General features: G+C 50.8%; 1 protein-coding gene across 4 annotated transcripts in view; it reads left to right on the plus strand.

Moving 5' to 3' along the window:
* The window catches only part of ASB7 (ankyrin repeat and SOCS box containing 7), a 28,857-nt gene extending 10,460 nt beyond the window's left edge, over positions 1 to 18,397 (plus strand). For 3 of the 4 annotated variants that reach the window (XM_036355736.1, XM_036355735.1, XM_036355737.1), the window contains 3 exons: positions 14 to 275; positions 7,852 to 8,457; positions 18,006 to 18,397. In XM_036355736.1, the coding sequence (XP_036211629.1) occupies positions 65 to 275; positions 7,852 to 8,457; positions 18,006 to 18,145 (957 nt within the window). In that variant the 5' untranslated portion in view covers positions 14 to 64 and the 3' untranslated portion in view covers positions 18,146 to 18,397. The remainder of the gene's footprint in view (positions 1 to 13; positions 276 to 7,851; positions 8,458 to 18,005) is intronic. The other variant, XM_036355734.1, reaches the window with a different exon arrangement.
* The last annotated feature ends 8,268 nt before the right edge of the window (positions 18,398 to 26,665 follow it).

Raw genomic sequence — 26,665 nt, forward strand, 5'->3', positions numbered from 1 at the left:
CCTCCCCTTAAAGGCTGACCCCTGTGACCTAATGCATCCTTTGTAAGCAGTGGACTCCGCTAGGATGTTACACCACCACTGTCGGAGGAACCCTGAGCTCCAGGAAGAGTTGCAGATCCAGGCTGCGGTGGCCGCCGGGGATGTCCACACCGTCCGGAAGATGCTAGAACAAGGCTATTCCCCGAATGGCCGGGATGCGAATGGCTGGACCCTGCTCCACTTCTCAGCAGCCAGAGGAAAGGAAAGATGTGTCCGTGTCTTTCTAGAACACGGAGGTGAGTCTACTTAGCAGCAAATCTCTTTTTTCCCCCAAGGAGAAGTTTAGAATGAAACTATATTTAATTTCAAACATCTGTGTGCATGTGTATATCATTTTTTTTTTAAAGATATTTTATTGATTTCAGAGAATAAAGGAGAGGGAGAGAGAAATAGAAACATCAGTGATGAACGAGAATCATCGCTTGGATGCCTCGTGCACTCCCCCTACTGGGGATGGAGCCCGTAGCCCGGGCCTGTGTCTGGACTGGGAATCGAACCGTGACCTCCGGGTTCATAGGTTGACGCTCAACCACTGAGCCACACCAGCCGGGCAATGCTCAACTTCTTATAACCTCTCCTATGTGAAGCTTGGTTACGGTTATGCTGAGTTTTGTTTGCAACCAGATTGTCGAAAAGATCAGTTTGGTGAAAGTGCTATTTCCCTGGTAGCAGTCGTTGATATACAGCCAAGTTTGCAGGTGGCTTGAACTAAAAGCAGCCCCCTCGTCACCTCGCCCAGTTACTCGCGTTTCAGAAGCAGAAGTGGCTGTGGTGTACCTACAGCCGGAGAATTACACACGTTTCCCCTGCCGGCATTGCTCAAGCACACAGACCTCGCATGGGCCCCTTTAAATATGTCCTAATAGCAGGGCCTTCGATAGCTCAGTTGATAGAGTGGAGGACTGTCAATATGTCCTAATGATTTCAGAGAGAGGGAGAGAGAGAAGCATCAATGATGAGAGAGACTCATTGATCGGCCACCTACTGGGGACCGAGCCCACAACCCGGGCTAGGAATTGAATCATGACCACCTGGTTCATAGGTCGACGCTCAGCCACTGAGCCATGCCAGCTGGGCTCATCTTTGGTTTTTCTGTCCTTCTCTCCCCCTCCCTTCCTCTCTGAAATCAATTAAAAAGTATGCATATATTGTTTTAAAAGGGCACTGATCAGCCCTGGTTCATAGGTCGATGCTCAACCACTGAGCCACACTGGTCGGCTAATCAGCGATCTTTGATATTGCGAGGGCAGGACCCTGCACTGTGAAGAGGAACAAATTTCAGAGCAGCTATTTATGAATGTGTTCAAAGAATTAAGGAAATGGTGGTCGAAACATAAAAGAAATATATGGCGGCACTAACGCATCAAATACAGACTATCAAAAACAGATAGAATTTGTTATATGTATACTGGAGGCCCGATGCACAAAATTCGTGCAAAAGTAGGCCTTCCTTCCCCCAGCTGCCGGCACCGGCTTCCCTCCGGCACCCGGGACCCAGGCTTCCTTCCTCCGGCCCTGGCTTCGTCAGGATGGACGTCCAGAATGACATCTGGAAGACATCAGATCTAATTAGCATATTGCTTTTTTATTATTATAGATATAATATACACTAGAGGCCCGGTGCACAAAATTCGTGCCAGGGGCTTGGCCCTCGCAGCCCCAGCTTCATCCAGACGGTTATTTTGCTGTTTGGTCTAATTAGCATATTAGCTCTTTATAATATAGGAGGTTATATATCATATATGTATATGTATACATATATATGCCCAAATATGAATTTTGAGTTGAAAAGCACATTATCTATAATGAAGAATTTACTAGAGTGGTTACTAGCAGATTTGAGCTGACAGAAGATGGAATCAGTGACCTTGAAAATTGATCAGTGAACATCTAGTCTGAGGAGCCTATAGAGTTGGTGGAGTGATAGTCACAATTCCAGCAGGCTTGTTTGAAAAAATGGACAAGTTGATTTGTTGGCCCAAACGGTTTCAAAGAAGGTTGAGGACATACACTCCCTGCTGTCAGAACTTTCTAGAAAGCCACAGTGGTCAGGACAATATGGATAAACTTTCAGATCAATGGAACAGAATAGAGTTCAGAAATAGGCCCACACTTGCCCTGGCCGGCATGGTTCAGTGGTTAGAGCATCGGCCGCCCCACCTTAGAGTCGCAGGCTTGATTCCCAGTCAAGGGCACCTACCTGGGTTGCAGGTTCGATCCCCAACCCTGGTTGGGGCACATGCAGAAGTCAATCCATCAATGTGCCTCTCGCATAGATGTTTCTCTCTGCTCTCTTTCTGTCTCTCCCACTCCCCCCTCCTTAGAAAAAATACCCTCACCCCTCAGGTGAGGGTTATCAAAGAAGAAAAGAAATAGACCCATACTTGTCTGGTAGACTGATTTTTTTTGACAAACTGATTTTGACAAAAATCACTGGGGAAAAGCTAGACTTTTCAGCAGATTTTGCTGGAACAACTGGATACCTGTGTGGGAAGTAATGAACCTTGATCTGACCTCGCACTGGACATAAAAAGCAACGAGCAATGGATCATTGCTCTAAACATAAGAGTTAACAACATAAAACTTCTAGAGGAAGACAGAAAACCTATGTGACGTCGTGTTGGGCAAAGATTTCTTAACAAAAAGCGAAAACCGTAAGAGGAAAAATATACTTGACCTCATCAAAACTAAACATTTTTCGTCTTTAAACGACACTGTCTAGGAAATGAAAAGGCCTGACAGACTAGGAGAAATATTTACAAAACGTATCTAACAAAGGGCTCGTATCCAGAATGTATACACAACAGAGTTGTAAACTCGGTGAGAAAAACAACCCCGTAGCAATAATCAAATGATTTCAACAGACACTTCACAACACACAGCGCTTGCATAAGCTCAGTATCGCCACGCCACCCGGGATGTGTAAATTAAGTTCCTATAAGTTACGACTTTACACTCTCTAGCGTGGAAGAAACTAAAATTGCTACGATGCCAAGTATTAGTGAAGACCAACTTGAACGCCTCTACAGGCTGGGGCAAAAGAAGGTTTACAGTTGTTCATATGGAAAGTAATACATTAATAAATAATAATACAAGAATAAATTCTGGCCCAGTGGTTTGAGCATGAACCTATGAGCCAGGAGGTCACAGTTCAATTCCCAGTCAGGGCACATGCCCGGGTTGTGGGCTCAATCCCCAGTAGGGGGCATGCAGGAGGCAGCGGATCCATGATTCTCTCTCACCATTGGTGTTTCTATCTCACCCTCTCCCATCCTCTCTGAAATCAATAAAACAAAATAAGTAAATAAAATAAAACAAAGATTGCTGGCTGGCCCAAGCTGCTAGGTGTGAGAGAAAGGATAATGGAAGTCCCAGCCAAATTCTTCAAAAAATAAAAAATAAAAAAGGAATAAATTCTGTTTCTCATACTCACTACTCCTGTAAATCTACATCCGCCCCACCCTGTATTGCTGGTGGGAATGTAATATTGTGGAGCCACTAAAAACAAGTTTGGCAGTTTCTCAAATGTACATATAACATACAGGCCAACAGGTCTAGGTATGTACCCAAGTGAGATGGAAACATACAGCCCCATGTAGACTTGTACATGCATGTTCACAGGAGCCGTTTCATAATAGCCTCAATACTGGAAATAGCCCACGGTCCACCTGCTGGTGAATAATCTATATATATAAAAGCCTAAGCAACCGTTACACGCACTGGGCAGGCAGGCAAGCGGTTAGGAGCAGGCAGGCAGGCAGGCAGGCGAGCAGTTAGGAGCGAGCAGGCAAGCAGGCAGGTGAGTGGTTAGGAGCCAGCAAGCAGGCAGGCAAGCGGTTAGGAGCAAGCGGTTCCAGATTGGCGAGGGCACAGGCCGGGCTGAGGGACCCCCCTTCTCCCTCCCCTCCCCCACACGTATTTCATGCACCGGGCCTCTAGTAGATAAATAATTGAAGATCCATATTGTAGAAAACTACTCAACGATGTAAAGGAATGAACATTTGGACACACAACAACAACACGGGTGAATTTCAGAAGCATCGTGCTAAGTGAAATAAGTCAGACACAAACTCTCCATACCCTATGGTTTCATTTCTATGAAATTCGAGGAAGGCCGGAACCTCAGTGGCTGCCTGGGACCCAGAGTCTGGGCAGAGAATTGACAGTAAAGAGGCAGGAAGGAACTTTTTGGGATGATGGGAATATTTGGATTATGGTGGTGGTTACAACGTGACTGTATACAATTTGTCCAAGTTCATCGACTTGTACACTTAAGATTGGGAAGCTTTCTTGCAACCCCGGTAAAGTTGTTGGGGGAAAAAAAAAACACACCATATTGATAGGGAATGTTTATCTGCTTTTATTTATATGTACTTCCAAATTTTTCATTACATTTCAAGGTGTCTTGAGACTATGGGACAAAGTGAGCTCAACTTCCGTCAAAGTTGTCTTTGTACGTGCCTTGCACATTTCTTACTGAATTTATATCGAGGTGTTTTTCTTTATTTATTTTTTTGATATGTTTTTATTGATTTCAGAGAGGAAGGGAGAGGGAGAGAGAGAGAGAAACATCATTGATCAGCTGCCTCCTGCACGCCGCCCTACTGGGGATGGAGCCCGAAACACAGGCATGTGCCCTGACCGGAATCGAACCCGAGACCCTTCAGTCCGCAGGCTGATGCTTGATCCACTGAGCCACACCATCTGGGGCGCTAGGTGTTTTTATCGTTTCTGTTACTATTACAAATGCGATCTCTTTCTTACTGCACTGGCTAACAGTAATCCTTAAACTGGATTTTGTTTGCATCTTCATCTGTCTAGATCTTCCTTTTGTTAATGCCTCCAGGACAGTTACTGTGCAAAGTTCATGCGTTGTTACTTAAAGCTCTATATTCTGTGCTGTTTTCCACGTGTGCACAGCCAGTATATTTTTACGGTTTTTACTGAGGCTAAGCAGATCCTTGCTCTGTGTTAATCATGGTTTCTCCCAGCTCCGCGTAACACCAAAACGTAAGTAAAACCTGGCAAGGGCCCAGAGTGGAAAACCAAAGCCCCAAGTGCAGTCCCACATAACATGATTTTCATTTTACTGCTGAGTCAGCACGTCTAGGATGCGCGTAAGAGTGGACAAAAGGTGGGAGAAATGGAAAGCATTCGTAACGTTTCGCGAACACCAGCAGGCAGCTGTTGCTGGGTCAGGTAGAGATTGGAAACGGCGCCTTGGCCACAGTGACGGTTTCATTTGGATCGAAGGGGTTCTTTTCTCCTCCATGCCTGTCTCCACTCCGCTGCTTTAGGTAAGGGAGGCGTGGGAAGCAGGATGAGGGCTCAGCACCCTATCAGAGTGGGCAGGTCATAGCTGACGTTCCTGGCATGACCAGCAGGTGGCAGCAAGACGCTTTGTTAAAAAAAAGCTCGCCCTCATTTATTTTTAAGTCGCATAATACAGAGTTGCCGTCTATTTTCCTTTTAGCGAAGACCAACGCGGGCAGGATACGCTATTGCTGTTGTGCACTGTTCGTTTGTATTTAGCGATTTTAGAAATTGAACTGGTATACTTTACTTAGTAAGAGTCTTTTAACTTTTTACAGGTTCTGTGAGCAACTGCTTCTTAACTGAAACTTTCATTCTCCGTAATACCATTCTTTTCCATGGAGCTCTCTGCTTCGTAGAATTTTCCCAGAGACCCAGCTGTCACGTTTTAGCAGGAAATAACATTTTGCTAGACAATACACAAATGTCTGCTCTCACAACTTTGGAGGCTTTCTGTTTCGTTGTTTGAAAAAGCACTCAAGAATTTTTCTCTTTCGTGGCCAAACCAGACATTAAGGGTGACTTTTATGAGAATAAAGCCTTTGTGTGTTTTTTTTAAATCCTCACCCCCGGATATTTTTTCCATTGATTCCTAGAGGGAGGGAGAAGGAGAGAGAGAGAGAGAGAGAAACATCGATTGGTTGCCTCCTGCACAGGCCCTTACCGGGGCTGGAGGACCTGTACGTGCCCTTGACCGGAATTGAACCCGAGATCCTTCGGTCCTAGGGCCGGAGCTCTAACCACTGAGCAGCACCGGCCAGGGCAAGGAGAAAGCCTTTGAATCCCAGGTAGTTAGGTCTGACCAGTTTATCTTCACGAGGAATTGCGGGCCTCCAGGAAGTGGCCTGTGTTCTCCGGGAGACGGTGCCAGGAATGCCTGTGGGATGAGAGCTGCACAGAACTTCCCCTTTGGCTCAAGGAGCCGCTGGGCCAGGTGACAAGGTTTGTGACTGAGGAGTGACACGGCAGATACATCACTGGCGTTTCTTTTTCTTTCTCTCTCTCTTCCACCCCTCCCGCAGAAGTCATTCCGTTTAGGAGAGAGCTTGGGAACTGTCGTACAAAATAATATTTACACGGCGCTCAAGTTGCTTCCCGGTTTTCACACGGCGCGCCATTTAATTCTTACAGACTCCAAAGTTCTCGTAAAACCAAGCATTCAGAGTAGACGTTTATCTTACGAGAACCTGATTTGTCCAGATCACTTAACATATATCTAACGTGCTTTGGAATTTTTACAGACCACAGGGAGAAAAAAAAAAAAAACTTTATTTTTTTCCCCCCACTTAATGCACCCTTAAAACAACGCCGTCTGCCAGACCACAGTACATCCGTAATTTAGAGCCGCAGATGTTGCTACACATGCTTCTCTTTAAGACCAAGAAGCACAAGAGAAAATAAAACAAAGTCAAAGCCGAAGAGAAGCGTGAAAACAACTCAGAGATGGGGGAGCTGGGGCAGCAAAAGCAGTGGGTTCAGCTAGCAAACGGGCATGGTGGTCTCAGCTCTGTTTTTTGTATATATCTTTTAAAAAAAAATCTTTTTGATTTTAGAGAGGGAAATAGAAATGGACAGTGATGCGCCCTGGCCGGTTTGGCTCAGTGGATAGAGCGTCAGCCTGTGGACTGAAGGGTTCCGGATTCAATTCCGATCGAGGGCACATAACCTTTGGTTGCAGGCTCCATCCCGGAGGCAGCCAGTCGATGTGTCTCAGTATCTCTCTCACATTGATGTTCCTCTCTCTCTCTCTCTCTCTCTCTCTGTCTCTCCCCGTCCCTTCCACTCTGTCTAAAAATCAATGGAAAAAATATCCTCAGGTGAGGATTAGCAAAAAATAATACTAATAATAATAAAATAAATAGATAGATAAAATCTTTAAAGAAAGAAATATCAATGATGAGAGAGAATCATGGATCGGCTGCCTCCTGCACGTCCCCTACTGGGATCAAGCCCGCAATCTGGACATGTGCCCTGACCAGGAATCGAACCGTGGCCTCCTGGTTCATAGGTCAGTGCTCAACCACTGAGCCACACCAGCTGGGCGTATATATATCTTTTAAAAACTTCTTTAACCAGGGTTGATCACTTTCTACCAAACTTCATTTTTCATTAAAACCTGACTTCAGCGCAGCCGGTGCAGCTCAGTGGTTGAGCGTCAAGCTGTGAACCAGGAGGTGACGGTTCGATTCCCGGTCAGGGCACATGCCCAGGTTGCGGGCTCGATCCCCAATACGGGGCGTCCAAGAGGCAGGCGACCAATTATTCTCTCCTATCATTGATGACTCTATCTCTCCCTCTCTGAAATCAATAAAACCATATATTTTTTAAAAACCCTTGACTTCAGTTAAACCGAGGAAAGACGTGCTGCTTGACGTCAGCTGCAATGTCTGATCCTTCCGCATCCTGTGTGAGAATTGGCGCCCGCGGGCTCTGCTGTGGGGAGGGCTCGTTGTTTTGTCCGGGCGCCTGCTGATGTGTCCCTTCTGGTTTCCACCGCAGCTGACCCCACGGTCAAGGACTTAATCGGCGGCTTCACGGCGCTGCACTACGCCGCCATGCACGGCCGGGCCCGCATCGCGCGCCTGATGCTGGAGTCCGAGTACCGGAGCGACATCATCAACGCCAAGAGCAACGACGGCTGGACTCCCCTGCACGTGGCCGCCCACTACGGCCGGGACTCGTTCGTCCGCCTCCTGCTGGAGTTCAAGGCCGAGGTGGACCCGCTCAGCGACAAGGGCACGACGCCGCTGCAGCTGGCCATCATCCGGGAGCGCTCGAGCTGCGTGAAGATCCTGCTGGACCACAGCGCCAACATCGACATCCAGAACGGCTTCCTGCTGCGCTACGCCGTCATCAAAAGCAACCACTCGTACTGCCGCATGTTCCTGCAGCGCGGGGCCGACACGAACCTGGGCCGCCTGGAGGACGGCCAGACGCCCCTGCACCTGTCTGCCCTCCGCGACGACGTGCTCTGCGCACGGATGCTGTACAGTTACGGGGCGGACACGAACACGAGGAACTACGAGGGGCAGACCCCGCTGGCGGTCTCGCTCAGCATTTCGGGCAGCGGGCGGCCGTGTCTGGATTTCTTGCAGGAAGTCACACGTACGTAACCCGCTGGTTCCTACTCTCGCGTTGGCAAAAGTGCCTGCATCTTCCGAGGAATCGCAGGCGGTGGTGGTGTCGATCCTCACCCGAGGATGTTTATCCATTGGTTTATTTTTGTTTAGGGAGAGTGGAAGAGAAGGGGAGAGACAGAGAGAAACATCGATGTGAGAGACACACATCGATGGGTTGCCTCCTGCACACGCCCCGACCAGGGCCCGGGCTGGGGAAGAGCCTGCCACTGAGGTGCGTGCCCTTGACTGGAATCGAACCCGGGACCCTTTGGTCCGCAGGCCGACGCTCTCTCCACTGAGCCACACCGGCCAGGGCTGTAAGGTGTTTCTAAACAAATAATAATAACCAGACATTCATGGTGCAATGAAGATCTTTGCTAGAACAAGGCAGCTCCTAGGGTTGGAAGCGTCGTTTCTCGGGGCTGCCGTGGGCTTCAGGGGGAGGGACCAGGGGAAGTTGGGTCTTAGATTCCCGACCTGCTCAAGGCTCCTAGCTTTTATGTTTATTTTTTTGATCTTACTGATTTCAGAGAGGAAAGGGAGAGGGGGAGAGATTGAGAGAGAGAGAGAGAGAGAGAGAGAGAGAGAGAGAGAGAGAAGCATCAATGATGAGCCCTGGCTGGTGTGGCCCAGTGGATAGAGCGTCAGCCTGCGGACTGAAGGGTCCCAGGTTCGATTCCGGTCAAGGGCACATGCCCGGTTGCGGGCTCGATCCCCAGTAGGAGGCGTGCAGGAGGCGGCCGATCCATGATTCTCTCTCATCGTTGATGTTTCTATCCCTCCCTCTCCCTTCCTCTCTGAAATCAATAAAAAAAGAAACATCATCGATGAGAGAGAATCCCTGATCGGCCGCCTCCTGCACGCCCCCTACTGGGGATCGAGCCCACAACCCCGGCATGTGCCCCGACTGGGAATCGAACCATAACTTCCTGGTTCATAGGTCGACGCTCAGCCACGCCAGCCCGGCCACGCTTTTTTTTTTATTGCCAAGTCGCTGCTCACGTTGGCTCCATCGCAGAGAGAGCCCACGTGACATGGGGCCCGCAGTGTCACCGGCTCAGGCCCCCCTGCTAAAGCGGTGAAGGCTGGTAGGAAACTGGTGAGGAGAGATTTGCCGTAGGCGGGAAATTCGGTGCCGGCTTCCATTGTACCTGACCTGTCTCTCTGTGGGTGCTTTTTTTCGCTTTTCCTAAAAGAAGCCTGGAAGTGGCCGGCCCAGCTTGCATAGCAGTGAGCGTGCCTGTTTCATCAGAATCTCGGGGTGTCTTTAGCTTTAACTCCTGCAGTGGCTGCGCTTGGGTGGCACGAGCGGGGCCGCCGGCAGGAAGGCGTGCGCCCTACAGACACGGCTCAGCCCCTTTCGTTAAGTACTTGGCTCCGCGGTTCACAGCACAGACTGGAGCTGGGCCCCCGTGAGCTCCCGCCGCTGACTCTCCCACGTGTTGGCCGTGACCTCGGGCAGGCGACCTGGCTGCTCTGTGCCTGTGTCCGCATCTGAAAATTAGGGTATTTATGTCCTTCTATAGGCTCGCTGGGAGGGTTAAATGAGTTAATGTTTATAATGCACTGGAAACAGTGTCTGGTGCGTTTGCCATGCTGTGTGTGTGTGTGTGTGTTTTCAGTAAAGCATTGCATTAGATGTGGGCGGGTGAACGACAAGGGCTTGCTACCAGGAATCCCTTCCAGACGCATCTCCCCCAGCCGCCTCTCGTCGGCTCTGTAGACTTGTGTGGTCTGCACACGGAGACACAGCCAGGGGCGTGGTCGGAGCTGCCCGGGTCCTCCTTGCTGGAGGGCAAGAACGTTGAATTAAAAAGACGTTCACATAAGCCCCGGCCGGTTTGGCTCAGTGGGTAGAGCATCCCCCTACGGACTGAAAGGTCCCAGGTTCGATTCTGGTCAAGGGCACGTACCTCGGTTGCAGGCTTGACCCCTGGTCAGGTTGCATGCAGGAGGCAACCAATTGGCGGTGTCTCTCTCTCACATCAATGTTTCTCTCTCTCTCCCCCCACTCCCCCCTTTCCACTCTCTAAAAATCAATGGGAAAATATCCTCCAATGAGGATTAAATAAATAAGGTTCGCATGGACCTTTAAAATTCGGGGCAAATAGAAAAATCAACAGGGATGTTTCTTGGCCTTGGAGTTCTCCCTTGCTCGGGAATGGAGCGCGCCCCGAGCTGGCCCCGGGCGCGTGTGGGCTGGCCGATTGGGTCTCAGAATGATGGCAACCGAGCAGACGTGTGGCCAGCTTTTCAGACATGAAGGCCCATCTGCCTTTTTTCTTTTCTTAAATATATTTTTATTCATCTCAGAGAGGAAGGGAGAGGGAGAGAGAGGGGAACATCAGGGACAAGAGAGAATCATGGGTCGGCTGCCTCCTGCACGCCCCCTACTAGGGATGGAGCCCGCATCCCAGGCATGTGCCCTTGACCAGGAGTGGAACCGCGACCTCCTGGTTCCTAGATTGACGCTCAACCACTGAGCCACACCAGCCGGGCCAAGCTGTCACATTTATCCATCTAATGTTTCCCTTGGTTTTAACATGGTAATCATAGTCCTTTTAAATTGCCTGTCTGATCCTTCCAACATCTGTGTCTTATCGAAGTCTGGTCTGATGCATGCTTCGTCTCATCCGACTGTGTTTTTTCTTGCCTTTTAGCACGTCTTGTAATTTTTTATTGAAGCCAGACATGAAGTGTTAGGTAATAGGCACTGAGGTAACAAGGCCGTTAATGTCAGGTTTCATGTTAGCCTGGCCTGGGGCTGGTCTGTGTGTCATGGTGGCGGCAGCCAGAGGGGCCGGGGGCTTCAGGCCGGGGGCTCCCCTCACTCCTCAGCGGGTCTGTGCCCCACAGCTCGCTCTCAGCTGTAATCCACTCTTTTTTAAAAAATACATGTATTTTTTAAATTGATTTCAGAGAGGAAGGAAGAGTGGGAGAGAGAGAGAGAGAAACATCAATGATGAGAATCATGGATCGGCTGCCTCCTGCACGCCCCCTACTGGGGATGGAGCCCGCATCCCAGGCCTGTGCCCTGACCCGGAATCGAACCAGCTACCTCTCGGTCCCTGGAATGATGCTCAACCAGCTGAGCCACACTGGCCAGGGCTTGATTTGTATGTTTTTAGGATGAAATGGCTCATAGCTATAAGATGAAATAGATGGGAATGGAGCCGGGTAAAGCTGTTTTGCTAGAGCCTTCATCTGTCAAGCACTTAAGCTTTCTAGAACAGTGGCCCTCGAGGTCCAAAAGGTTGGCAACTGCTGTTCTAGAGCATCAGTCACAGGTGTTTACACGTGCTTCCTGTTTTGTAAACACTGCACGACCTGAAATATGTTTCTGTTCAAATGTCAGTCGCTGCAGAAGTTAAACTTTAGGGGGGGGGGGGGGGTGGGGGGGGGGGGCGGGAATCAGACTTTTAAAAAGTAGAAATAGCCCTAGCTGGTTTGGTTCAGTGGATAGAGCACCGGCCTGGGGACTGGAGAGTCCCGGGTTCGATTCCAGTCAAGGGCGCACACACACACAAAAAGTAGGAATACCAATCATGACTCCTTTTTTTAAAAAAAAATACTAAGAAAATGAAATGTAGGCTGAGGCTCATCTCAGCTGAGTCCAGTCCCGACGGGTATGCGGGCAGATGATCACGTAAAACATCGCTTCCACGGCCCGGGCCTGACTCCTGTGTTCCTTTCAAATGATTATTCATTTGTTTATTTGGTTTTGTTTTTCTTCATTAATTTTCCAATGATCCTCTAATCAGTTTCTTGGAATTTTCTTGCGGGATGACTTGTCAAAACAGAGTTACCTAGTGTAACTCTTCGGAGCAGTGATTTGCGTAGCTCATTTGAACTGAGGTTATTTTCGATCATTTACTTTTTTTTCCTTGTTGGGGATTTTGCCAGACATCTACATGTCTGCCTCAGTGACTAAAATCACTTTTAGAAATAAACAAACAAAGAAGCAGCACACAGTGTTAAGTCAGATCACACCCCACTTTAAGGTTCTTTGGTGTAAAAGTAGTACCTTATCCTGGGCTGTTTTCATCGTATTTGTATTACTTTCTATTTTTAATGTAAGCTTCTAGAGGTTTCTTGCCGTTTGCCAGGAAGCAGCGTATGGTTTTGGTTGGCTTTAGTGCAAATGGAAAATACAGGTCAGCCCTGGTGGGTTTGGCTCAGTGGTTAGAGTGCCGGCCTGTGGACCGAAGGGTCCTGGTTGGATTCTGGTCAAGGGCATGCACCTCGGTTGCAGGCTCGATCCCCGGCCCCAGTCTGGGCGCATATGGGAGGCAACCAATCAGTGTGTCTCTCTCACATCGATATTTCTCTCTCTCTCTCTCTCCTTCTCCCACTCTCTCTCCCCTCTTCTCTCCCCTCTCCTTCCTCCCATCCACTCTCCCCCCCCAAAAAAAAAATCAGTGGAAAAATATCCTGGGTTGAGGATTAAAAAACAAAAACGCAAATATAGCCCAAAGCCATGTCCCCGTGGGAAAGAATGTCACCTGTGGACGAATGTCATCGGGGCTGAGGTGGTGCCTTGGGAGTCTCGCCGCGCCGAGGGCTGAACCAGAGCCGCCTCCTAGTTGACAGCGCCATGGCTCTCTGTCCAGGCAGCCAGGCACCGCCTTTGTTTTACAGCCTTAAGTCTGGTGTCACCCAGCTCGGACCCAGTCCCCGGGAAGGGAATTCGGAGGCGAGAGCAGGAGGGACGCAGTGGGGTTGGGGAGGATGTTAAAGTGAGGCCCTGAAGCAAAGACACAAAGACACAGGTACTGGGAGGCCGTTCCAGATGTCGGCGGGATGCAGAGGTGCCTGAAGGACCAGTCAGATTGTACTAAGCCACCCAGAGGGGCGGAGGCTTTCTCTTTGTTTATTTCTGGCTTTTTTTTTTTTTTCGTTGTTTGCTTGTTTGTTTTCTACACCCTCCTCTCCATCTCCGTCTCTCCCCGCCTCTTCCCCAAAGAAAAGAACCCTATTTTGCTTTTATTTCGCCCCTTTGGGTGACGTTACGTGCAAAGGTTTGGCCCTCTCTGTCCACTTCCACGAATATTTTGTCCAGATAAGTAACTTGAGGTCTATCTTGAATCCGGGAATGGCAGCGCCAAAAGGCGGGCTGGGGGAGATTTAATTTTCCAAACGACGCGGCCGCCCCGGTTTTGTAATTCAGGCCAGACCAGGCCCTTCAAAAGCCGACTTCCTACTTCGCACCAGCACCAGCCCCATTACCGCTAATGACGGGCTTCCTCCCCGGGGGAGAGGCCGACAGCCCCTTTGAACTGTGGCGTAATCCCATTGTAGCTCACGAGCACGGCTACCTTGTACTTGGACGCATCCCCAAAGTGTTACAATAATTCCGTCAATTATGTTCTTTTGTGCGCTGTCCCCCGGGGACAGGCAGGCCGCTGTTACCGCCCCGCGTTGTTACGTAACAGGGTAGGGATCCTTTTCTAAGACACCTCGTAAAAGCGTGTGTGCACGTGTGCGTGTGTGTGTGTGTGTGTGTGTGTGTGTGTGTGGAGTTTCTCCTTCCATCCCTTTTCTCCTCTTCAGCTCTCTTTTCCTCTGCTGCTGCCTGCTCCTCGCCCCTTTCATCTTTGGGGCAGTGCGTCTTGGAGCGCATAGTAGGTGTTCCCTAAATACTTTCAAGAAAATAAGCCCTGCCTGGCTGGTGTGGCTCAATGGTTGAGCCTCGACCTATGAACCAGGAGGTAGATCACGGTGTGATTCCCGGTCAGGGCCCATGCCTGGGTTGCGGGCTCCATCCCCCCTAGGGGGCGTGCAGGAGGCAGCCGATCCATGATTCTCTCTCATCATTGATGTTTCCCTCTCCCTTCCTCTCTGAAATCAATTTAAAAAAAAATTTTTTTTTTTAAATAAGTCTTTTTTTTTCAATCATAATTTTCTATTCCCAAATTTGTATTCGGGCGGGGCGGGGGGGCAGCTCCTTAACCTTAGCAGTAACAGTAATTACAATGAGTAGCCCTTATTGCTATTTATTATTTCGCCTGCTTGTCGCCCAGCGCTAGTACCGGGCGAGATGAGCCAGCGTCCGTGCCTGTGCGGATGGAGCAGTGGGGTAACGATCCGCCTCCCTTCATCGCTGCACAGCTTGTTATTTTGTGTGAATCCTCACCCGAGGATATTTTCCCATCGATTATTTTAGGGAAAGTGGAAGGGAGGGGGAGAGGCAGAGAGAAACATCCATGTGAGAGAGACACATCGATGGGCTGCCTCCTGCACGCACCCCGACCAGGGTCCCGGGCCGGGGATCGAGCCTGCAGCCGAGGTACGTGCCCTTGACCAGAATCGAACCCGAAACTCTTCTAGTCCACGGGCTGGCGCGCTATCCACTGCGCCACACCGGCCAGGGCTGCACCTCTTTGTATACAGAGAGTGTTCTCACTCCCTGACTCAAGCCATGCGGCGATTTCCGGAATCTGCTTTCCATCCGTCGGCCCGGGACCGGCTCCCAGCAACGGGTTACGAATCGCTCGCACCTTTACCGTCCGCACTGTCCTCGGAGCACCGGGCGGACAGGGCCTTCTGGCTCCCCCTCTCCCGGGCGGGAGAAGCAAACATGGTTTTTTACGAGCCTCTGAATAGGACTGTTTGAGCGTCTGTGTACTTAAAGGCGTGGATAGCTCTTCCTGTGTGCCCGGTGCTATTCTGAGCCCTTGACCCGGGTGAACTCGTGTCCGGCCTGTCGGGCCGGTGGTGCAGGTGGCGGTGTCCTCAGTGCCCAGGTGAGGACGCCGGGGGACGGGCTGGAGGCCTGATGCTTGGGGCACGATGGGGAGTGTGCCCCTGTCACGAATGGTCCTTCTGCAGGCAGCGGGTCCCACAGGGTCAGGAAGGCTTTAAAAACTCAGATTCTGCCCCTGGCCAGCAGTTGAGCATCGTTCCTGCACCGAACGGTTGCTGGTTTGATTCCCAGTCAGGGCGACCCGGCTTGATCCCCCAGCAGGGGGCGTGCAGGGGGCAGCCGATCGCCGCTGTGCTCTCACATCAATGTTTCTCTCTCTCTCCCTCTCCCTCTCCCTCTTCCTCTCCCTTCCTCTCTGAAGTGTGTGTGTGTGTGTGTGTGTGTGTGTTTTAAGGAAGATTCCTTGGCTGGTGTACACGTGCGGGTCAAGTGTCGGGTCAAGTGTCGTAAGCACTTATTGAAAAAATGGCAGCGATCGCTTATCCTCTTGCTAATGGCAGCCTGTGCATGGCGATGCCAAGTCACCCAGCACCGCTTAGGAAACGATTTGCTCTCGGCGTGGGCGTGTCTTGCCATGAGCTGGCCGGTTTCTACGTTAGGGACCCACCTACAGAGCACTCATCCACTCATTCGCTCCCCCGGCCGGCGTTGGTGGAGGGCTATGTCCGGCACGGGGCTGACGGGCAGCCAGAACGGTCCTGCCCTCGTGGGCATGGGGTGTGGCCCGTTCACAACCTTGTTACGCGCCAGCGGAGCTCTGAGCTCGTCTGCTGGGAACCTCACTCCTCACCCCTGAGGGTGGGAGGCGGGGAAGGCGGGAGTTTGCTGGGAGACACGTGGGGGGGGGGGGGGTGTCGTGTCTGTGTGTCTCGTAGCCACACAGATCCAGTGCAAACCTCTGTAGATGCTCCTGCTCCTAATTTATAAATCTTTCTAGGGAATCTGTCACTTCTGTGATTTGTTTTTTTAAATGTGTTTTTATTCACTTCAGAGAGGGGGAAGGAGGGGAGAGGGAGAGAGATAGAAACAGCAATGATGAGAGAGAATCGTGGATCGGCTGCCTCTTGCACGCCCCACACTGGGGACCGAGCCCGCAACCCGGGCCTGTGCCCTGACCGGGAATCAAACTGTGACCTCCTGGTTCATAGGTCGATCGATGCTTGACCACTGAGCCACGCCAGCCGGGCTGCTGTGATTCTTTTAAAAGCCCTTGCACGTATGTGTTCAGTAACTCTTGGAAAACGCGTGTTTCTGTGGGCCTTCCGGAACAGAGGCCTGAATTTGAAGGAGCCTTTTGTCCTCACAAAGAATTACTTTCCAACAGTGCTGATCCCTCTAGACAGCCGAGTACCATTCAAGCACAGGTTCAAGTGCTAAGCAGCTCGATGGTCCTCCCCATGTGGCCCCCCATGGTCTTCCCCATGTGGCCTGGGGGCCGCTGGGCTTCCCCGTGTGGCCTGGGGGCCGCTGGGCTTCCCCATGTGGCCTGGGGGCCGCTGGGCTTCCCCGTGTGGCCTGGGGGCCGCTGGGCTTCCCCGGACCCTCTCAGGGCATCTGAGGTCAGAGTGATGCTCGTCCTCACCCCGAGACGTGCGCTGCCTGGCTCACATTCCTTCTCCCCTGCGTGTGAGGGGACGTTTCCAGAGACCAGATGACGTGACCGCTTCCCGGCGGGTGGGATGCGGCCGCGTCGGTGGGGATCCAGCCAGGCGCTCCCGGGTGTTGATAAGACGTGAACGCGAGCCATCCTCCTCGCTTCACCCTGCTCATTTCACAGCCGCGAGGTTTCTGTTCGCACGTCATGGGGTTTCTTGCCGTTGCTTCTAAGAGAACGAAGAAGTCTTTCTAAACGTTGTCTCATAGCTTCAGACAGGGATGTTAACCGCTCGATACAGCCCTACCCTAAACACAGAAGTTCTTTAGGGAGCTTGAGCATCTGGGAACGTAGGAAGCGGCTTTGGGGCTTTGGGACGGAGAAGTTTGAGAACCGCTGAACCAGGGCTCCCGGCTAGACTTGGAGGGTGTTACCTAATCCCTCAGACAGCCGGAGTCTGTGAAATGGGCTGATGATCAAAGTCCTCCCCTCGTAAAAGGATTAAAGGAGTTCCTGTGTGTCGGGGGTTTGTCAGAATCCATGGCTCAGCGTAAGCATTCTACGTGTGCGAGCTCTCATCAGCGTTACCATTGACTATGAAAGCTGGCGAAGAGAACATATTTCCAGTACAAAAGATGTTTATCTAGACCAGCGGTTCTCAACCTTCCTAATGCCGCGACCCTTTCATACAGTTCTTCATGTTGTGGTGACCCCCAATTTCATTGTTACAAATTGAACATAAGGAAAGCATAGTGGTTAATCACAAAAACAGTATGTAATTATTTATGTGTTTTCCGATGGTCTTAGGCGACCCCTGTGAAAGGGTCTTTCAACCCCCAAAGGGGTCGTGACCCACAGGTTGAGAACCGCTGATCTAGACTATAAAAAGCCCTGGCTGGTGTGGCTCAGTGGATAGAGCGCCGGCCTGCGGACTGAAGGGTTCCAAGTTCGATTCCAGTCAAGGGCACATGCCCGGGTTGGGGGCTCGATCCCCAGTTGGGGGCGTGCAGGAGGCAGCCGATCCATGATTCTCTCTCATTGATGTTTCTCTCTCTCTCACTCTCCCTCGCCCTTCTTCTCTGAAATCAATAAAAATATCTGTTTAAAAAATAAAATAAAAACATATTTTTTAAAAAAACAACAACAAACCAAAACACCCAGTGATTTTCAGAACCTAAAAAGCCCGCCTTAAATATTCTGCTTTGTAAACGTGTTTTCTTCTTCTCTGTCTTTCTAGGGCAGCCCCGAAACTTGCAGGACCTGTGCCGAATTAAAATCCGACAGTGTATAGGCCTTCAGAACCTAAAGCTACTTGACGACCTCCCCATTGCCAAGGTCATAAAAGACTACTTAAAACACAAATTCGACGGCATCTGACAGACACAGGCCCCCGGGCGCGGGGCCGGGCGCTCTGTCCCAGATACCCCTAAGGCCGTTCGCCTTGCACAAAGTATATCCTATGCAATTTCTGATCCGCCGAGAAGTCAGAAAGCAGGTGTACACTTTTAGATGTTTATTCTTTCTGTTTGTTTTTTTTATTTTCTCGTTCGTTTGTTCGGTTGGTTTTCGTTGTACGGGAGGGGTTGTTGGTTTTATATATATATCTATCTATAAACACACCACATGCTTGACGGTCTTAATTTGGTTTCTTGGTCCAGGTTTGAGAGGTCCAAGCTTTCTCTCCGATGCCGCACTCACAAAAGCTTGTGGGGTGGTGGTTGTTCTCCCCCACACCCCCACCCACACCCACACCCCCACCCCCAAACGTCGCGAGCAGGCTTGGAGCGGAGAATCCGCCCTTTGCCAGTGTTATGGGTTCATGGGCTTGTGCCTGTTACCAACCAGCAGAGCACATGTTTACGTTGGGAGTCCTCGTCCCACCCAGGACGGGGTTCTGGGTTCTACTGGCAAATGCACCCCTCCTCCCCCCGAAATTTTGTAAGTACTCCTGTCCCCTCGTTCGTTTTTTTAATGAATACAGATTGGCTGTTTGGAACGGTTCCTTTCCTAGTTCCCGTCGCTTTCGGTGGTTTTGGGGGGGTGGGGGGGACCTAACCCCAGTACCCCTCTATTCCCGGGGAGCGTGCTCTTGTTTTTAACTTACTTTTCTTAACCATCGCAGGACACTACCCGGAAACACGGGGCCTCCGCGAGTCTCTGTGGGAATAGTGCTTTAAAAAAAAAAAAAAACCTAACGGGAGAGAAAATCACTTTCTAGAGCCTCTGTCTTCTGTTTTTCTAAAGCGCCTCCGGTGCAGGACAGTGCTTTCTCGGGTGTCTTTGGGCCATTATCTCGCTTGATGTTCCCCATGCCACGGCCACCAGCACTGCCACTTCCGTGTGAATTGCGGGGCCGGAGTCCCCCGGGTCGCCGTTTCCATTCAGGGCTCCGTCCTTTCCCCCACGTGGATGGAGCCGAACATTTCATCTCCGGGTGGGAGAGCATTTTTCCCTAAAAAATATTCCCCGAACGGTATTAAACCCTGTGGCTCTCATGGTGGAATCGTTCGAGGCGGTTCCATGGCGTTTTATTGTGTTGTGTTGGGGTTTTTTTTTTTCCTCCCCAGTTAAGCCAGACCTCGAAAGGGTGACATCTCTAATCGGCGCGCATTGGTGAATCTGGAGAACCTCCTACTGTGCCGATGAGCCCTTACCCGCGGGGACCTTATTTCCTGGGTTGATAGGGCTGGCAGCGTGAAAACGCAGGCGTGATAACGCGTCCGTAACCACGCAGAAGCTTCCAGAAGCCGCAGGGACCCGGGATGAGGCCCTTGGAAGTGGGTGCCGCGCCTGACGGGTCATTTTGTTTCCAAAAAGCCTTTTCCAACTTCCCAGGATGGCTCCTGGCGCTTTGGGCAACGCCCAGTCACGCATCGTAACGCGTTTCTCATCAGAGGTTGGCGCGGGGAAGGGCTGGCCTGGTTCGAGTCTCTGCTTCTACGTCCCCAAGTGGGGAGCTGTTGCCACAGCGAATTGGGGGCCTCCTGTGGCTTGTCCTTCCGGAAAAGGGTGCCTCGGGGGTCGCCGATGGGGGAGCCGTGAGCGTGTGGCCGGTTTTGTCACCACCCCAAGCCTGTAACTGCAGCCAGGTGGCCCGAAAGGGGTGATCCGTCCCTTTCCCCGTAAAAATCGCTCCGAAAAGTTCACTTCCCTCGGGACATGGGGAGCCGAGCCGCGTGGTGGTTCTTTAACACCGAGGCCGGAGCTAAGAGCCATCCACAGGCATCGGGGACATGGCACAGCCAGGAATGAATGGAACCTTACTTCTCCCTGTAAAATCCAGGCCCCGGGAGGCGAGGACGGGGGAGGGCGCGCAGGCCCTCTGTCCGCCTACGTGTGTGTTAATTCAATCAGTTTAGTCTAAAATGATTCTCTTTCCCCAACCAGCCCAGAGTTTCCCCAAAGCAAGCCACTGAGTCCCAGTCAGGGGGTCCCAAGTAGAAAGACCGAGGCGAGTTCTTCGTTCCGTGTCGCTGCTTCGACTTGAGAAAAAAAAATTATGCGCGCTCCTTCCGCGATTGAAATTTCTATTTAATGAAGACGTGTCTAAGCCCCACTATTTATTGTTTGAGGATTGATTTCTCCGGACACTTAAAAAGAATGTTTTTTTGTGGGGTTTTTTTGTTTGTTTGTTTTTTGGTAACAGACTCCCTATCACATCAGCGTATTTCACAGTAACTAAAACTGTCTGGAGGTCAGGAATCCGTGGGATGGAGGGGTGAATGTGCAGGTCCGCATTTGAATCGGATTGTTCTAGAAGCATCCTGGGGTCCCATGGTGAGGAGAGAGAAACGAGTCATTTCAGAAAGAAAAAAGAAAAAAAAAAATGAACCGATCGCTTTTCCCAGAATCTTGACTGAGATGTTCAGAATAGCATCAAATTTGTCAGCGATCCTTGACGTTTCTTTTGAAATTTATGATTGAAGCCTCCGCGTAAACCTTTATTAAAAAAAAAAACCTATCTGGCGAGTACACCAAAGAAACCAGCTCCTGAAAGATTATGATCAGCCATGAACTGCCAACCTCATCTGTTTTTGAAACCGAGTTTCCCCCCTCCCCCGCCCCCCCCTGTAAATATTTGTGTTCATAAATGTACAGCAGAGCGAGAGTGGTTTTTTTGTTTTGTTTTTTTTAGATTATTTAATGCCCATCTTTCTAAACTATTGATGACAGAAATAATCTGCGCTTGTGCGTCGGGACGACGTCACCGTTTTGTTCTTTGAGTCATTACCAGTCACGCTCGGGACGTGTTTCCGAGAGAGAGTCCAGTGTCCTGTGGCCGTGGCCAGAGTCCACGTGGCACACGGGGGAGCGAGCGCCTTGTGTCAGGCTAAGCGACGAGAACGCCTGTGACCCCGGGGGATTCTAACCGCCCTGCCCAAGTGCTCAGCAGCCCAGGATATGACCGGGATGAGGCCCTCTGCCCCCAAATTGAGCTTTCATATAACTCCTAGTGTGTCCTCTCATACTGTATTTTGTTCTTCCTTTGTAATGTAAGTTTGTTTTGCTTTGGGTCAGTTTGAATTAAAAAAAAAAAAAAAAAAAAACTTCAATCTGGTTTTAACACTTCCTGGAATTGTGTGTTATTTCTAGTCGGCCTTAACGGTTTAACATTTCCCAGCTCTTTCGTGAAAGGAAAAAAAAATCAAACCTTCCTGCATCAATATTTTTTCTTTAAATGTTTTTTATTGATTTCAGAGAGGGAGAGAGAAACATCAGTGATGAGAGAGAATCGTGGATCGGCTGCCTCCTGCGCGCCCCCTACTGGGGATGGGGCCTGCCACCCAGGCATGTGCCCTTGACCGGAATCGAACCAGGGACCCTTCAGTCTGTAGTCCAACGCTCTATCCACTGAGCCAAATCAGCTAGGACTTACGTTTATTTTTTTAAGATTTTTAAATTGGCCCAGTGTGCTCAGTGGTTGATGTCTACCTATGAACCAGGAGGTCATAGTTTGATTCCAGGTCAGGGTACATGCCCGGGTTGCGGGCTCTATCCCTAGTGTGGAGCGTGCAAGAGGCAGCTGATCCATGAGTCTCATCACTGTTGCTCTCTCCCTCTCCTTTCCTCTCTGAAATCAATAAAAAATATTTTTTTAAAAGAAAAAGATTTTTTAATTGATTTTTAGAGAGAGAGGGAGAGAGAGAAACATCCACGTGAAAGTGAAACATCCATCAGCTGCCTCCTGCACACCCCCTACCAGGGACCGATCCCGCAACCCGGGCATGTGTCCTGACCGGGAATCGAACCAGCAACCCTTCCGCCCACTGAGCCACACCGGCTAGGGACCAGATAATTGGGAATGGTGTCAGAATGTGATACAGAAAATAGAGCCATTTTAGATCCGACGAGGCGGTTCTTCACCACCACCACCGCTGCCCTTTTTTATTTTTTTATTGCATTCTGCAAATACCAGCCAACACACGCCTATCGCATTCTTCAATGCGTTGTTCCAAACCCGAGCCTTTTGGGGACCGGGCTCCCCGCTGCCTCATGTCTGCCACACTTTGGGGACAGAGGTTGGACCCCGGCCTTTCTAAGCCCACAACAGTGATGCAGCGAGAACAACGACTCTGAGATAGTTTCTCAGGCTGCCGGAGACAAAAGCAAAAAAAAAAAACAACAGCAAAACACTCGTGTTTCACGCTTCCTCTGGGTAACATCAGCCTGGCTCACTCAGGAGAGCCCGGGGGCTGACGTGAGTGATGGCGTGCGGGGGACAAGGGGGGACGGGACTTAGCACTTCGAGGAGCCGTTGGATGCTTCGCAACTGCAATCTGCTTGCAGGCTCGTCCAGGGCTTGGCCCGCGCGGAGGCCAGGAACGGGCCATCTGAAACCCGGCCTCCCAGAGCCGTGGGGGAGCTCAGCTGTGAGAAATCGCTGTGTTGCTTGGAACCCCGGAGGTGGTTGCTTTCCAACATGATGTAAGCGGGGTCCTGTTTTTGCAGCTGAAAGGCGGTTTGCAAAAAAGGGCTGAGTCGCTCTTGATAAAAACAGATTATCTCCTTCATTAAAAAAAAAAAACACAAGACACTTCCGCATCTCACGGAGTTGGGCTCCTGAGACGAAAGGAAATGCATTTGTATCCTCTGCCTGTATTTATTTTTTTATCTTTTTTTTTTTTCCCCCAGAGAGGAAGGGAGAGGGAGAGAGAGAGAAACATCCATGATGAGAGGAATCATCAATCAGCTGCCTCCTGCACGCCCCCCACTGGGAATCGAGCCCGCAACTCGGGCCTGTGCCCTGACGGGGAATCGAACCCGGGACCTTCTGTCCATTACACAGATATTGATGGTGAGAGTTTTAGAGTACCTTTAAGTACCAAGAAAGATTTTAAATAGCCACTGCCAGGTATTGCTATGTCGGCCGGAGCTCATGTGGACTCCTGAGATAACAAAGGTGATTGATTCATTTGTCTTTAGCATTATTCTGTCATGACAAGGTTTCTTTCGTCTTAGATCATCGAAAGGAAGGGCCAGCCCTAGCCAGTGTGTCTCAGTGGATAGAACTTCAGCCCAAGAACTGAAGGGTCCCAGGTTCAATTCTGGTCAAGGACACGTATACCTCCATTGCAGGCTCCTCCCAGGCCCGGGCCCTGGTCGGGTCTCGTGCAAGAGGCAACCCATTGATGTGTTTCTCTCACATCGATGTTTCTGTGTTTCCCTCTGTCTTCCACTCTCCCTAAAAATCAAAGGGAAAATATCCTCGGGTGAGAATTAACCAAAAAAACAATGCAGAGGGTTCCTGCCCAGGGGACGCTCACCTGCTGGGATGATCCCCACAGTGGGCGCTGCCGCGGCCCCAGCACGTCCGCGACGCACAGCCCCCAGCAGGTTGCCTCATCCTCGAGCCAGGCTGGCTCCCAAGGTATGTACCTGCCCCCTCGCTGCCGCCGCCTCTGGGCCGCGCTCTGCGTGGAGATAAAAGGGCTGGAATACGGGCTCCGAGGAACATGGAAACCCTCTATTAGACTCGGATCCCCGCCATGCCTTTGAGAAGCCCGTAGAAGCACTTACTCACAAAGGCTGTGTAATTAAGGGGCTGGCTGGCTTCATGGAAATGCTTGATGTTTAGGAAATTATTAGGGAGTTGGGGGCGGGCGGGACCTGACCTGAGATTAACTGATAGCATTCCCTCTCCATTGAATGATTTTTTTAAATTAAAAAGCGCCTTAGCCCGGCCGGCCTGGCTCAGTGGCTGAGCGTCCACCTAGGAACCAGGAGGTCACGGTTCGATTCCCGGTCAGGGCACAGGCCCGGGTTGCGGGATTGATCCCCAGTAGAGGGTGTGCAGGGGGCAGCCGATCCATGATTCTCTCTCATCACTGATGTTTCTCTCTCTCCCTCTCCCTTCTTCTCTGAAATTTAAAAAAAAAAAAAGGATGGACTGACTCTCAGAAGCCATGTGCAAACGGCCCCCTAAGCCAGTGACGGCGAACCTTTTGAGCTCGGCGTGTCAGCATTTTGAAAAACCCTAACTTAACTCTGGTGCCGTGTCACATATAGAAATTTTTTGAGCTTTGCAACCATAGTAAAACAAAGACTTATATTTTTGATATTTATTTTATATATTTAAATGCCATTTAACCAAAAAAATGAGTTCGCGTATCACCTCTGACACGCATGTCATAGGTTCGCCATCACTGCCCTAAGCTCTGTGAACCAAGAATGCAAAGCTCCCGGCCACGTGACCAGCTGACCCCCCCGTCCGGGCTTTTATGTCTCCAATTATCTTTTGCAACGACAACGACGTACTTTCAGTTGGGCCGGGACAAAACCGGTAGCCTGGGTCCTGCTATTAAACTGTTCTCCGGCCTCATTGAACAGCTCGTCCATCATGTGTCTGTCGAACTTAACATGACCGGCCTGGCCTGCGTGGAGGTTGGGGAGAGAACCATGCTCGCTGCTCCGGCTCACATGTGACGAGGCGCTGCCCAGTGACACAGATGGCCCGTGCCAAGTCCCAGCGATGGGAAGAGGCACCAGCAACGTCGGCCCAGGCGCTGGTGGCAGATGGGGGACACCTGGCCAGGTCGGGCCGGGCACAGCCCACGGTACCCAGGGAACCAGCACCAACGAGTCTTCTCCCAGCCCCTGGATACAGCCTGGGCTTCTTGGGAGCTAAGCACATGTTACCCGCTTTAAGGAAACAATAAACCAGCCGGGACATGGGTGTAGCTTTGCATCAAGGGCTGTGGCTGGTCTGGGAGTCACTCTGGGAGTCAGCAGCATGGAGTCAGCTCTGCTTGGAATCTGCTGAAAGCAAGGAATAGGAAGGGAGAGGGGGAGAGAGAGAGAAACATCAATGAGAGAGAGCCATCCATCGGCTGCCTCCTGCACGCCCCCTACTGGGGACCGAGCCTGCAAGCTGGGCATGTGCCCTGAAGTGGGAATCGAACCCGTGACCTCCCGGTGTACAATTTTGAAACAGTTTGGTGGGGGGTTTTTTGTTGTTGTTGTTAATCTTCACATGATGATATTTGTTTTCCATTGGTTTTTAGAGAGAGTGGAAGGCAGGGATGGAGGGGGCGTGAGAGAGATGTAGAGAGAAATCAATTGGTTGCTTCTCACACACATCCCAGCCGGGGCCGGGAATCGAACCTGCAACCCAGGTGCGTGCCCTTGACCGGGAATGGAGCCTCAACCCTTCGGTGCACAGGCCTGTGCTCTAACCACCGGACATCACCAGCCGGGGCAGAACCGGTTTGATTTAGGTATAACTGTTACACGAATAACTGCACATACAGGATGTGTATAGTTTGATGGGCTTGATCGTTCCCATTGGAGAGTGGGAAAACAGATAACTTGAAGAAGAGGGAATGCCCAAAACTTTCTCTCCCTCTCCTTGCCTCTGTGCAATCAAAAATATATATATTGTTTTTCAATGTCTGTCTCTATGCAAGGCCACAATCCAGGCCTGTGCCCTGACCAGGGAATTGAACCATGACCTCCTGGTTCCTGGGTCTACGTCCAACCACTGAGCAACACCGGCCGGGCTGTGGAAATGCCTTTGTGACACAAATGGTGTCAAGGAGCAGTCGAGGGCAGTCATGTTCAGTTCCACAGACCTACTGTGTACCCCAGTGTGGGGCGTGCAGGAGGCGGCCGGTCCACGATTCTCTGTCATCATTGATGTTTCTCTCTCTCTCTCCCTCTCCCTTCCTCTCTGCAATCAATAAAAAATATATTTAAAAATGCATTTTTTAAAAAGCTACAGGGAAGGCGGGAGGGAAAAGAACAGGCCCCTGGGGCAACAGGAGAGGGGGCCCCGCTGGGCTTGTTGGTTAATAGACCCCACCCCCACCCCGCCCCAAGGAGCCCTTATTACGGAGGCTTATGATTCGAGGTGGTTTATGAAAAGCCTGGGGTCCCTGCTCCGGGGTCTGCCCTGCCCTGGCCCAGGGTTTGGCCCCCGTAAAACCCGCTTTGTCCGAGTGCAGCCGCCGTGAGAAATGGGCTTAAGCCTCCGCAATCACTTCTCCCAATTACTCGGGGCGGCCTGGCGACCAAAGTTAATACCAGGGAGGAATTTGAAAGCAGCCTCGTTTTCCTTGTCTAATGACATTAAAAACTTGAAAGGTGATTCACACGTTGGTTTCTGTCCCCCTCCCTCCCCCCCTACCCCCCGCCCCCCATTAATCAGTTGCAAATTATAGGGTCTTTCAGGCCGTGGGGTCATGTGATCCCCTGCTCGGCCCCTGGGGTCAGGGAGCCCACCCCTGCATGCTCTCCAACCCCATCCCACCCACCCACCCACCCACCCACACCTTTTGTGTGTGTGTGTGTGTGTGTGTGTGTGTCCATGCTAGGGTTAGAGCCAGAGCTGCCCAGAGCGTAAGGGGAGCATGCTTGCTACTGTTTTAATCCTTCCAGAAAAAAAAATCTCTATGGGATGCC

This window comes from Myotis myotis, unplaced genomic scaffold (assembly GCF_014108235.1).
Source record: "Myotis myotis isolate mMyoMyo1 unplaced genomic scaffold, mMyoMyo1.p scaffold_m19_p_23, whole genome shotgun sequence".
Lineage (NCBI taxonomy): Eukaryota > Metazoa > Chordata > Mammalia > Chiroptera > Vespertilionidae > Myotis > Myotis myotis.